The sequence below is a fragment of the Trachurus trachurus genome (assembly GCF_905171665.1).
Source record: "Trachurus trachurus genome assembly, chromosome: 15".
NCBI lineage: Eukaryota > Metazoa > Chordata > Actinopteri > Carangiformes > Carangidae > Trachurus > Trachurus trachurus.
In genome coordinates, this window is record NC_139906.1 from 27,193,387 (window position 1) to 27,207,809 (window position 14,423).

General features: G+C 45.4%; 1 protein-coding gene across 8 annotated transcripts in view; it reads left to right on the plus strand.

Annotated features, from left to right (window-relative positions):
- Window positions 1–14,423, plus strand: part of birc6 (baculoviral IAP repeat containing 6) — a 139,704-nt gene that overhangs the window by 16,877 nt on the left and 108,404 nt on the right. For all 8 annotated transcript variants that reach the window (XM_083987807.1, XM_083987812.1, XM_083987811.1 and 5 more), the window contains exons 5-16: window positions 389–500; window positions 1,641–1,723; window positions 1,820–2,045; window positions 4,564–4,733; window positions 7,536–7,594; window positions 7,708–9,390; window positions 10,919–11,068; window positions 11,985–12,210; window positions 12,327–12,487; window positions 13,043–13,174; window positions 13,468–13,599; window positions 13,717–13,883. In XM_083987807.1, coding sequence (XP_083843933.1) covers window positions 389–500; window positions 1,641–1,723; window positions 1,820–2,045; window positions 4,564–4,733; window positions 7,536–7,594; window positions 7,708–9,390; window positions 10,919–11,068; window positions 11,985–12,210; window positions 12,327–12,487; window positions 13,043–13,174; window positions 13,468–13,599; window positions 13,717–13,883 — 3,301 coding nt within the window. The remainder of the gene's footprint in view (window positions 1–388; window positions 501–1,640; window positions 1,724–1,819; window positions 2,046–4,563; window positions 4,734–7,535; window positions 7,595–7,707; window positions 9,391–10,918; window positions 11,069–11,984; window positions 12,211–12,326; window positions 12,488–13,042; window positions 13,175–13,467; window positions 13,600–13,716; window positions 13,884–14,423) is intronic.

Below are 14,423 nucleotides of genomic sequence, written 5' to 3' on the forward strand. Positions count from 1 at the left end.
ATCATGCTGTGTCACTGTTTCACTGATGTTAATGTGATGCAAAATAAAGTGAGGTGTGAGGTTGTCAGGCTGTAGAGTCTCATCTCAACAAGCATTTCATGTTTTCATTACAAGCTGTAGGCTATTTATTAGAAATACGATGTGTCAAATTTGGTAATATAGTAATAACTTTATTTATATAGCCCCTTTCAAAAAGGAGTTACAAGGTGCTGTACAACTGAAATAAAAACATATCAGATAGAATTGCCTGAGAAAAACATAGTAAAACCACCAAGAGAAGTAACATTCAAATATAATAAAATAAAATTGGACTTAAAAATGTAAAATCACACACATCAGCAGTACTCTGAGATGTGGGCTTGCCTCTAAAACCCGTTGCTCTCTGCAGATCCCTGATGTACAGTGAAGCCAACAGGAGGGAGACGTTTACATCGTGGCCACACGCCGGGTACAGGTGGGCTCAGCCCGATCCCATGGCTCAAGCAGGTTTTTACCACCAGGTGGGTTCTGTGAGATTTCTTATCTTCACATTCGTCTGTATACAAACATCTGTGTTCACTCTCATCCACATCCATAGCATTGGCTTTGCAGTCAGAAGGCTGTTTGCCTGCACAGTGTTGCTGTGTCAGGTCACTGCAAGATTGTTCAGTCAGAGGAAAAAAACACTGCTTTATGTAACACTCTGTCACCATGGAAACAACTCTTCTCCCATGGTCCTCGGTGTCATGCCAACGACCTAAAGCTGTACCAAGTTGTCCTCAGTGGCAAACCAACAATAAATGTGTGAATAATGAGGGAGTGTTTCCATTAGCAACGATCATACATGTATCATACACATACACGTGATGTAACGACACTGCTGGTTATGTTTACATAACGCCTCCAGCTTAGGATGGAGACATTACACTTTCATCTTGTCTGTTTGTCTGGCTCTTTGTTGTGAACATCATAATTTTGTTCGAAATTGATCGTCAAAGGTCAAGGTCACTGTCACAAAAATGTTATAATTAAAAAATCCTGACAAAATATACTTAATTTTATCCAAAATTTTAATAATAAATGCTATTAGGATTTTGGGATTTTATTTTATTTTTTATTATTTCTAACACATGAGCTGCAGTTCCATCCTCAGTCTTCTTGAATCTGTACTCGCTGTCAACTTGAATCTGGTTCCATTTACCTCAGTCTGGTCCTGAAGACTCTCGGTGGTGTGTTGGCCAGATATTTCAACATTTTGGCACATTTGCCTATTGCCAAAATCCCTGTAGTCTTAGGAGTAGGTTCATTACCTTTAATTGTCAGTGCAAGCTGTTTTTAGATTGGCGGGGCAGAGATGTGAGCCGATCCAAAAACAGCTTGCACTGACAATTAAAGGTAATGAACCTACTCCTAAGGCTATAGGGATTATGGCAATAGGCAAATTTGCCAAAATGTTGAACTATCCCTTTAAGGCCATTGTCAAAAATACTGAACTTGCTGAATACAGCACCTTTTTACAATCAAAGCCACATTTATACACAATACTTTTACCCACTGTACAAGCACAATCACAGGGAGAAATGTGAGGTAAACAAACAAAACACTTCCTGAAGCCACTGCAGCTTTATCAGTGTCGTAATCAGCCTCCCATTGTTCCGCAGCCTGCCTCAACAGGGGACGACAGAGCCATGTGCTTCACCTGCAGTGTGTGTCTGGTCTGCTGGGAGCCTACAGATGAGCCATGGTGAGTGGAGCTATTCAGCCGTTATTGAGACTGTGACCTAAATGCATTCTCTGCGCGTCTTCCGATGATGCTCAAACGTTTCTCCACCAACCTCAGGTCGGAACACGAGCGACACTCACCCAACTGCCCGTTCGTGAAGGGCGAGCACACGCAGAACGTCCCACTGTCGGTGACGCTGGCGACCAGCCCCGCCCAGTTTCCCAACAGCCCCGACAGCTCGGACAAGATCGCCTGCTACGGCTTCGGCAGCTGCCCACAATTCCTCGCTGCTGCCACCAAGAGGGGCAAGATGTGCATCTGGGATGTTTCCAAAATGATGAAGGTCAGATCACTAAACTTTAAACAGTATAGTATGAATCATGCCAGAATTGAACCCATAAAGGAATAAAACTGTCAGGTGTAACATTTTTGATGGAGATTTGCTCTCCATTTTTGGAATTGTTCCCATCTAAAATAATTTTTAAAACTCATTTGTAGAATAACCTCAAACACATTAAACTAAATCTCATTAAACCTACAAGAGCTGAATGTGGGCTACAATGAAAAAATACTTCACGGTGCAACTAGAAAATAATAGAACTTGTATGAATGAATGTCCTATAGCAGGATATCAGGGGTGCAAACTTGTCACCTTTCGGCGAAATTCGCCGTTTTGGATCCCAAATTGGTCATTTGTGTGATTCGTGTAAATCCGCAATTTAAAAAAAATTTGAGAGGGGGGGGGGGGGCGAGGCGAGGCGAGGCGAAGCAATGCACCTGTCTCTTTAAGGCGCATGCACCTTATCTGCATGACAACGAGTGGTGGCAGCGCTCCTCTTCTGTCCAGCAATACACACCTGAAGCTTCACTTTTAATACAGACTAACTAACGCGACTTTTTGAGCACGGCGAGTGAAAGAGTTGGAGCTAGAAGATGCGCCAGCAGCGTTGTGTAGGTGCTGTATGGAACCGCGTGTGTGTGATGATCGCGATCGCGGCCAATTAGCGATTAGCGCGTTTAGCATTAATTAGCTCCAGTGTCTCCCTCTTCTCTGGAGGAGGGTCTGGCGAGGGAGACTAGCTCCAGTGCGACCTGTGCAGCAGCAGCAGCAGCAGGAGGAGGAGGAGGAGGTTGACTGACTGTGGCAGGACCTCTGCCTCTGTTTCACTTTATGTTGCTGGTAAATAATGTGGTTGTAAAAGTAGTAGGCTAAAGTTAAATTATTTTGTATGCACTAATTAAAGGGGCAGAGCAAGAGACATTTTAGCTTTTATATTTTATAAGATATATTTTTTGTAAGAACCACAATTAATAAATATAGGTTATATATTTCAGTGAATATCTAATTGTTCTTAGCATTTGTTAGATAACTTTCTTTGCCCAATAAATTAAAACATGTTGGAACTATCAATGTCTCCTCTCTTGCAGCCAGAATCTCACCTACTTTTAACCTCAGACTGTCACAATGATGGATCAGATGTCAGACTGCCTCATTCTTTAAGTTTTAAATGAATATACAAGACATGATTGATTTTCCCAACGATCAAAATATACGAAACCGAACCGAAAACCATGACCACAAAACCGTGAACCGAACCGTTTGCTTGAACATCTTTTAAATACATATTGCCGCTTAATATGTTTTATGTAACCTATGGCATTTTTAAGCTTCATGTGTGTTATTGGACAGAAAGAGCAGCGCTGCCTAGGAGCATAGCCTACGTACAGAAAACACATTTACATCAATAAATAAATGTTTCACAATGAACCAATCAGTCTGTATTACATTTTATTTAGTTTGAAGGCAAGGTTTGCAAGGTTCATCTGATGGACATCAAGGGACAGATTCTCCAAGTTTTGCACAGCTTTTGCTCATGCTAAACCTGCATAGGCTGAAGACCCCCTTCACATGTTTCAAAACCAAACAGAGACAGATTGTGCAGGTTTAACAGGAGCAAAAGCTGTGCAAACCTGAGTAAATCTGGACCCTAGTCTCATGCTAAAATTGACTGTAAATTCACCTTTAAAGTTGGTTTTTAAAAAAAATTCCCCGGGGGAGCATGCCCCCGGACCCCCCGAGGGGGTCGGTATCTTGTCACCTTTTTTTTACCCCTGATGAGTTTGCACCCCTGATAAATGCAAAGTAAGACGCCACTACGATACCGGAGGGTTAATCAGAGGCTCGTTTTTCTTTTGGGAGCTTGTTAATGAAAATGGCTTTTATGTCTTAATAAATTCAAGCAGTATTTTATGAGAGGAAGAGACGAAGCTTCTCGCCCACTATCCACTGCACAACCTTGAGTGTGATATCACTTTTATGTGACGACTGTAATAAGAGATTAGTTTGATGATTTATAGGTGTATGCTGTGTCTGTGCTGTGCTCTGTTGTGTCATGTTGTATGATGCCTTGGTTGTTGGACATGTATGGTGGATGTGGATAGGTTCTGGGGTTTTGGGCAGATGGGTATTTAAGAGCTTCTATGTTTAGTTTATTGGTTTAAAATATACAGAGACAGTGCAAATTAATAAACATTTCAAACATGCTGAGTTAGCCATGTACTGTATGTCTGTTGTATCATGACTGTATATGTTGTATGTGTGTTTTTATGTTGGACGCCCTCAAAAACAAGGTGCCTGCTCATCTCAAGGGGCTAACCGTAGATACATCTAAATGCATTTATTGTTACAATCGAAGTTAGATAATGGCGGTTAATGAATAACAGCCATAAAGCAGCATGACATGTCGTTTAACGCACCAGTACTGTCGCACTGTGTATCAGCTTGCATAGAATGCCTCTCGTCCAATGAAATGACTTGGTTGTTTTCCAACCGTCGTTAAAAAAATGTCTGTGTTGAACAGGTGCACTTGAAGTTTGACATCAACCCGTACGACCCTGCCATCGTGAGGCAGCTGAATCTGTGTGGTGGAGAGCAGAGCCAGCAGACGCTGACAGAGTCCCGGAGACCAACTCTGGCCTGGCTGGAGGAGTCGTCCTCCTGCTCTGACCTGCCCAAGCTAGAGGGAGACAGGTGGGACGGACACACACACACACACATATACACTAACCCTCACAAGCACATGCACAGTGTGATCCCCCCCAAGAGATGTATTTCCTCAATGTGACACCAGAACACGCAAATAGTAAACAACGCCAATGTGCACCGCAACGACAACTCCGGGGCCTGTTGTTCGAAAAGTAGAATAAAGAAATCCAGGATAAGTGGAAAAGCCAGGTTGGACAAAGTCTTATAAGTCCATCCTGGTTTAGTTGGTTGTTCGAACGCTGAGCCAGGCTGAGGAGGAGCGGCTTTGTCAAGCCAGGTGGAACTTAGGCCCAATTCCAATCCGACCCCTCACGGACTCACTGACTTAGAGGCGCGTTCACGGGAAGTCCGTGAGTGTGTGAGGGCTGTTCCGTTGTCAGATCATCAAGTCAGTGATTCAGTGAATGAGCCCTTACTGCCCCCTTACCGTGAGTCAGCACCGATGCTGACTTTGGGTAGGGGAATTACCCACAGTTCATAGCGTTGTGAAGTCAAACACATGGGATGCCGTCGGAACGCGAGTGTAAAATAAAAATAAAAAAAGTAAATTGACACACGTAGTAAAAAAAAGCACTGTCGCTGTCATAAAGCTCAGAGAGAGTGCGGCGGACAACTGCGGACTGATTTAATAATCCAAAACTATAATCACAACTCAAGTTCCTTTCACAAATGAGCAGCTGTGCACTTTGCCTTAATGATGAGCAGTGGAAGATGATTCATTACACAAATCTGAAGTAAAGTTTATACAGCACATGGCTAAATGTGCAACAGGTGAAAATTAATTAAATATTAGAACCTTATGCTGTTTGGTGCTTCAATAAATTGCCGATAACAATGAATTGAATGAATTTTGAAGGCCTAATTATGAAATAAAAGATAAAGATAAAATAAAAATAAAAATAAATATTGTAAATGTTTCATGTTTTTTGATTATAATGCATTTTATTTGTTTATAAATCAGGCCAATATGTACATAAGAACATGTATGAAACACGTTGATTTCTGATCAGAGTGACTGCTGACTTGACAGATAAAGACAACAGAATCAACTAAGCCTGGCTGTTAGCCTGGTCTGGAGCAGGCTAGCTGCAGACAATAAATCACCATAGTAACCTGACCAGGATAAAGGTATCCAGTTTTTGAACAACCGACTTGAGGCTAAATTCAGCCAGGATAACCAACATATCCGGGCTTAATCCCGTATCTAGGTTTCGAACAACAGGCCCCTGGGAGGCAGAGGTTGCTATGGCAACGTGAACTTTGGGGTACTGCAGGTCGAACATAAACTACAGAAAAGCTGTATAACAGCAGGAGCCGCGGTCTGACATCCGACCGAAGAAGAAGGTCACGACAGCAGCAACAAAACAACAACACGAGGAACGGCAGCAGCAACAGTTCTACTCACTGTGACTCACTGAAAGAAGATGTGCATCATCACTGGTGACGAAAAAGCCCGTGCGCACACAGTGTGTTTTTCTTTTTTAGATGCCTCGCTGAACTTAATGTTGAGTCTCTTTGTAAAGCCGTGTCCTATTGTCAGGGAACAGGTTCCTCCAGTCATTGTCTAGAGCTACAGAGGCGTTGTCACTGCAATGTCAGCTCCAACTGATGGATGACCTGTCACTCACGCCAGAGGTGGCATGGCAACATAACAGTGCCACATATATGGAGAATTTCCTCATTTGTTATGAAACAGATCAGGACTGTGTTGAGAATGACAGAACCAGGAAATAAATGTCAATGAAGTTTTTCATTTATTTATTTAATTAAACGCACACAGACTGTGTTGTGCTGTGTCATTGGTTATGGGATACACAAACGCCCATAGTTAAAAAAAACTAGATCATTAATGTTCCACTCCAAAACTTCCAAAAATGCTCTCCAGAAATCTTCATCACTGACCAAGAGGACTCAGTTCAGTTGCGAGGCTGAAAGTCGTAACATTGTTGCATTTATCACTTTTTGAATAACGTCATGCAGTTGAAAGGAGCGCTCATTGATTGGACTAATTGGGGAAATCCATCCCCCCTGACCCAGGCAGTTCAGTCAGCTGTTCTACTTCATATTGGGCCAACATGCCACTGTATGGGTCACTCTCTCAGAGGCTGACCCGTACGGTGCTGTGTTGACCGTCTTCCATAGAACCTCAGTTACCTCTGTAATTATCCGCTTTGGGGATTGTCTTTTTCCTTTGTTTTAATTTATGGCTCAGCAAGCTGTTCAACACGACCATCAGGTCAGGCAGCGAGGCGGAGAGCATTTCAAAAACAACACAGGAGGAAAATAGGAGGAAAAAGGTTATTTACCCAGTAACTGTATTTACCTTTACTTGGCGGCGTACAGAGGCTTGTGGGTATCCTGCAGGTGGTGATTCATATTTACACGTATTTCCTCCTTTGGCCGCTACTTTATGGCGTCATGTTTGACGCGCATCGACTTACTACTGTACATTTGTTTGGAAGGAATAAGTCTTCCTCTGCCAAACTTTACCACTCGTGCACATCTCTAACTTTATGGAAAGTGACTGTATTTAGGAACCTTTACAATTAAATATTTGCAGTGTTTTTTACCCAGATTAATTGTGAAAACAAGTAATCATGACATCCCTACTCTCTTTTCCTTATCACTGCATACTCACTTGGTCATACAGGTATCATCAGGCCCACCCACCTCCCTGTGTATTTCAGTACTATTGTCTCACAGCCACTCAGTCCCTCTTACTGTGCAGGGACCTCATCAGTCTTCTCAGTTTGCTTTGTCTCATGTTGGTTGTGTTTTGTCTTCCAGTGATGACCAGCTGGAGGATTCAGACAGTGATGAGCATTCCCGATCAGAGTCAATAACAGGTGACTGTCTGTTGTCTGAGATCTGGTGCTGAGCCACATCTGTGTGAACGTGATTATACCTTTACAGTGTTGTGGTGTCAAACCTCACCCCTGCTCTGGTGTGTCTGTTTCAGGCCAGCCGTCCCAGTGGGAGAGCATGGACCTGAGCCTCGGGGTGACGGCGCTGAGCGTGCTCCAGCAGCCGGAGAAGCTCCAGTGGGAGGTGGTGGCCAGCGTGTTGGAGGACACGGTCAAGGATCTGGAGGAGTTGGGCGCCAACCCCTCGCTCAACCAAGCCAAGGCCCACGGCCAGGCCAAAACAAAGGACAAGGCCCCCGACCACCACAACATTCCCTTCCCCTGCCTGCTGGCCGGAGGCTTGCTCAGCTACCGCTCGCCATCCAACACCCCGGCGGCCGGACCCCCGTCCACGGCCACATCTACGACACGCAGGACCACAGAAGGATCCCTAAGGACTCAGGGCCCTGAGCCCTTCCAGCCTGGGGCTCTACCGGACCAGGGTCCCATGGAGATAGAGTCCTGCAACTCCCAGACTGCAGCCCAGCAGCAAGGCTTCTCTAACCTGGCGGGCTCCCACCCCCCCAGCCCCTCTTCTCTGCAGCCTGTGCGCAGGACTATACCCGTGCTGCTGCTGTACAGCATCAGAGAGGTGGACGACAAGTCCTCAGGGCAGGTGTTCGCTCAGATGAACAACATCATGAGCAAAGGGCTCCACGAGGAAGGCTTCACCGTGCCACAGATCATAGAGATGGAGTTCGACACGCACGAGCAGCTCCTCCTCCAGGACCCTCCCATCACCTACATTCAGCAGTTTGCCGACGCGGCGACCAACCTGGCGGGGTTGGACGGCCACATGGACAAATGGAGCACGCTGGCCGCGCCGGCCGTCTCCGCCCCGCCTCGGCCCGGAGCGCTGGTGCAGTGCCTGAGGCTGCCCAAGCAGCTGGAGGAGGAGAACCTGTACGTGGACTCGATCACGCCCTGCTGGGACGGCGTGCACCTCCTGGTGGGCCTGCAGCCGTGCGGCGCCGAGTCCCTGAGCACGACCAACCAAGTGGAGGCCCTCAACAACCTCAACCGCCTGCACTCGGCCCTCTGCAACCAGCGCAAAGGAGACCCCCTCCACCCGGTGGTGGCCAACGGCGTGGAAGGCCACCACCACCACCACCCGGGGGAGTCGCCGCCCCAGACGCCCCTCATCCTGCCCCCAGGAGACCACCAGCAGCAGAAGTCGTCGGGCGGGGCCACCGGAGGGGGCTACCTGGCGCTCTACAAGCTCAACTACTCCACCCGCATCGTCACCTTGGACGAGGAGCCGGTGAAGGTGCAGCAGATCTGGGACCCTTGCGATGCAATCACCTCCCTTATATTGCTTCCTCCGGACGTGCTGGACGGCAGGGAGGACGACAGCGAAGAAGCCACCGAGGAGACTCACCACTCCGCTCCCAAAAACGGCTTGCCCGGGTTCGGAGCGGGACCGGTGGGTCCGGCTGGCTCTGGGACTGGGATTGCATGTGGAGCAGCCACAACCAGCAGCAGCAGCAGCAGCGCTCCCGTCGCTGCCTCCTCCACCTCCGCCTCGAGCCCCAAAGACTGCAAGCGGTTAGAGGTGACGGGCCTGGGCCACCTGGTGGTGACCACGCGGGCCGGGTACATTATGATCCTGGACCTGTCCACGTTAGAGGTCCTGGCCAAGGTGGAGCCGCCTAAGAAGGAGGGGTCACCCGAGGAGACAGACCCCTTTGTATCAGTTACCTATTGCTCTGGGACCGATCGCCTTTGTGCCTGCACTAAAGGTGAGTGTCGTGTTTCTGCAGCTGTTTGTCTGCAGACTGCACCGTGCCCATTGGGTCATTACTGAAGATGTCAATGTTCAGGCTGGTTTGGGGTTTTCTGGATCATCTGGGTGAGGATGGTCTCTTGTGGGACCCAGAGCTCCAGAGCCTCTGGACCTGAACAATTGAATTGGTCATTTTTAGTCTTTGATAATAGATACAACAAGTTTTCCAATACAACTTGTTGAAGCAGTCCAGTAGTAGACTGACTATGCTGGTGAGCTAACGGAAATGTTTACAAAATGATAACACATTCCAACAATAATGGTGTGTATGTGTAGCAGTATGCATACTAGTTAAACTGACGCTGTTTTAGTTTGTGGTCTTTACCTGTCATTAGGATCATCTGTCTTTTTTTAATGACATTTGATGATGAGACATTAAACAGTGCTGTTTTTTTTCCGATGCTGTAAACCATCTAATTTCTGCTAGAACTTATGACCATATTTAGAGGTACTGAATGAATTTATGCTGATATCAAATGTCATTTTAGACTAATATTATTGTGAATATTCTGTGCACAATATGCAAAAATGGCAGATTTTGCAGTTTCAGTGGTTGTTCTCATTTCATCCTTAAAGTCCATGTTCCTTTATGTGGAGAATATCATTTGTAGGCTGTGGTGTCTGCAACATTGTGACAAATTACACAACAATGTGAACTGATTTGGGTATTGTACGGAAGGTGTTTGCACACCAAGTCCTTTTTTTTTTTTTGAAGCATTTGTGTTTTTCTAATCCATCATGCGACAAAAATCATTACACACAGACACCTTACACACTGAGTTCGATGCATTTTTATTACTATTGCGTTTTTATTTTCTTCTCCAAAACTTGCAAAAGGAGGCAAACGTCATGCAGTGAGAATGATTGGTGGTCCTCTCACTTATTGAAAATAAAAAGAAAAAAGATTAGTTCCATCCAATCCTGGGAGAACGTCAAGAGCGAGTGGATCTGCTTGTAAATGATCTGCAGAATTCTCCTGATCATTTCCATAGTTTATTTCAGGATGTCAGTGGTCAAGTTTGATGGATTATTATTAGCCCTACTGGAGCCACACATTAAAAAGAACATGACCAATCTCCTTGATCCAATTGATCCTCAACAATATGTCTAGGACACACACACACACACAACAGGCAACTCAACTGGGATCTCCAGAACAGCCTGGAAACACTGATGAGTGGTCAAAAAGACAGAAAATAGAACCTGCTCTGAAAACTTGAACTTTAGTTTCGGAGTCGCAACATGAAGTCGTATTTATTTTTAAACGTGCAGAAAAAAAAACAGACTTGGTGTGCAAAGACCTTCAGCCATATTGTGATTTTGTTTCTAACTGTGCAGGTCCTGATTGTTTTTGCTCTGACAGCACGTACTGTAGAATGTACTGGTGATCTCAACCATACTGTATGTTGTGGTGATTGAGCTCCTGCAGGTAGATGATGTGTATCTGTAGCTGCTGATTGTTTTTTTTTTGCTCTTTTCTGAAGGTGGAGAACTTCATTTCCTTCAAATTGGAGGCGTGTGTGACGATATAGATGACGGAGACATGTTTATTGATGGCCCCCTTTCTAAAGGGGCTGAACTGCTGCTCGAGGGGGCCAAGCCCTCCTCCAACCCTTCTAGCCCAGGGATCACAGGTTAGAACCCACACACCCACACACTGACACACCACATGGTCTTTCTTTCTTTCTTTCTTTCTTTCTTTCTTTCTTTCTTTCTTTCTTTCTTTCTTTCTTTCTTTCTTTCTTTTTATTTATCCCAACCAAGGCAATTTCACAATTTGACAATATCATGGCAAATCACAACATTTCTTTCATTGGTTGGAAGGGAGCAGGGAGAAGATACATCTTATATTGCCTGCCCCTCACTCAATATCTAATTATTCTAGTAATCTGTCACTGAGCAACATTCTTGCCATAAACCATACAAAACAAAGAATAACAACAACAACAGAAACAGAGCTTCAAGTTGACTTCTCTGTCAGTCACTGAGCGAAACTGTAGTCTTACCATAATGTAAACAGAACAAGCATAATAAAAACAAAAAAACTATTTCCTTAAGCATTTTCTTGGCTTGGGAAGCAGTAGTACATGAAACTTCCTCCTTTGTTCTTCATCCTCTGATCTGATAACAAACAATTGTTGTATACTTTCTGGCAATATTCTATTTTTTGCTTTATATATTATAGCCAGTGTTTGTGTTTCTACTAAGTCTTTGAATTTCAGCATTCCTGATTTAATAAACAATCTGTTAGTATGTCCTCTATATCCTGTATTATGAATAATTCTTACTGCCTTTTTTTGTAACATAATCAGTGGTCTTATGCTTGTCAAGTTATGTATGGCCCCAAACTTCCACACAGTAGCAACGATAAGAGAACAATACAGTAGTTTCATTACATTACAATTCAATACAAGTTTTACCTTGTTCAAAACAAAAATATTCTTCGACACTTTATTTTTTATATCGGCTATATGAGCTTTCCATGTCAATCTTTCATGTATAATCACACCTAAGAGTCTTATGATGAACCACATGTTTCTCTCTGTGCAGGAGTGGACCTCCTGGTGGACCAACCGCTGAGCACGGAGAGCCTGATGTCACTGGTGGAGCTGACGCGCTTCGAGACGCTGACCCCCCGCTTCTCCGCCACCGTGCCGCCGTGCTGGGTGGAGGTGCAGCAAGAGCAGCAGCAGCGGCGCCACCCGCAGCATCTTCACCAGCAGCACCACGGAGACGCCGCCCAGCACACGCGCACCTGGAAGCTTCAGAGCGACAGGTAGCGGCGTCGTTCCCTCAATCCACCGCTTTGTTCTTCCTGTTTCCATCTGTTCATCTTGTCTCACACTTAACCTGAACATCTAAGCGAGCGGTGCTCTTGTCTTCCCGTTGCAGCTCCAGCTGGGACGAGCACGTGTTTGAGCTGGTGCTGCCCAAAGCCTGCATGGTGGGCCACGTGGACTTCAAGTTTGTCCTGAATGCCAACATAGTCAACATTCCTCAGATCCAGGTCACTTTACTGAAGAACAAAGCACCTGGACTGGGCAAAGTCAGCGGTGAGGACACGTCAGAAGATCTAGAAATCACACATGAAAATCTGCAGCTACAGGTTCTGAGCAGGGATGATTGTTGTATTAGAGAGAGTCGAGCGCGGCTGGATGAGGAGTTCCTATAGCCATATATAGAGTTCTGACTGTATATATTTGGGTGTTTGGGTATTTGGGGTATATTTGTGGTTTTACGAGCGGTTCCCTCAGTTGTCCTTCAGTGATGTAACTAGTTTTCTAATTTGCATAACCCCACCCCTACCTGGTACCAGTAGAAGGGGCGGGGCAAGCAGTGGTTCATTTGCATTTAAAGGGACAGGCACTGAAACCAGCTGTTCTGAACAGGGCTGTTTAGAGAGGATGAAAAGAGCTGTGATGTTTGATCCTTGGGGGATTTTGACAGAAGTATGTCACAGACATGTCTTTAAGACACCTGGGAACTATTTTAATTTGTGGAAAGGGGGCAGAATATGTCTCCTTTAATCATGAACCAACCACCTGGTTGAAGTGATACGAGCTATGGAACTGTTTGTATCTGATTGTTGCTTCTCATGTGTCCAACAGAGACGGCTGTGGACCGACAGATCTCCTTCCCCCTCTCCAGCGTCCTCCATGCCAACGGGGAGAGGAACGGCCAGGCTGCCCTGCACGACTTCGCAGAGGACATCCAGTTCATGGACATAGAGGAGACATCAGGTAAAGAGTTGGCTGCTGCAGAGCACAGCTGACTGACACAGCTCTGCCTCACTGCAGGAGCTGAGTCAGCTCCTGCTTTGCTTTAAATGGATGTTGGTCATGCAGCAGCCTCTGGAAAAATCCCATGACCTAGGATTCTTTTTTGTTGTTGTTTTTTTTTAGTTTTTTTTTTTCTTCATTAAGGAACATTTAAGCACACAATCAATCAATATCCTTTATTTAACCAGGTAAAAAAACTAAAACCTCTTTTTCAAGAGTGACGTTGTGATTGACATGTTTGGATATGTTTGCAGGCTCCATGTTGTGTCCGTTCCTAGAGGACCACAAGGAGGACATCCTGTGCGGTCCAGTATGGCTGGCCAGTGGTCTGGACCTCTCCGGCCATGCAGGCATGCTCAGCCTCACCAGCCCCAAACTGGTCAAAGGTAATAACTGTGTGTGTGCGTGAGAGAGAGACAATGCTACTTGTTTGTTAAGAATCAGCTGTGCACTGTGGTGAGCACCAGGGTTTCTCAGTTGTCCCATTCCTCCCTCCACTGCAGGCATGGCTGGAGGGAAGTACCGCTCCTTCCTGGTCCACATTAAAGCGGTCAGCGACAAGGGCATGGAGGAGAGCCCCCGGCCTCTGGTCAGGATGCCCAGCGCTAAGCCCCAGGGCACCAAGGCCCACTCACTGTCCAACCTGCTGCAGCGGGCTCAGGCCTCCAAGGTAGACAAGTCTGGTAGTAGTTCAAACTGTATTTATTCTATAAACATACTTAGGGGTGTGCATCTCTCCACTATAAGACGATTCAATACATGGGGTACGATACGATTCAGGAACGATACATTTTGAAATGGAACGATTCGATTCGGTTTGACGCGGTAGGATTTCGATACGATTCAATTCAATATGACACAGTTCAATTCAAGGGGTTATGATGCAATGATAGTTCCTTGTTGAAAGCAGACAATCATTTTACAATATGAATCAACTTGAAAAAGAAAAAGATCTATCAAAGAGTAGAGAAGTGTAACTTTTGTCATGTTTCAGTAACATGTAACAACATGTAAGAGCCCTCCAAAGCCCAATATTCAAGTTTTGCTGGCACAAATTAAAGTCAAAGAAACAACAAAGAGCAAACAAACAGCATTCATTGCTGTTAGAAATAAACACACACAGGCACGGTGCTGACGCCGCGCAGCATTGCGAACTAGATCTTCCAGTGCAGCTAAACACCATGCTGAAGAGAGAGGAGGAGCGCTGTTA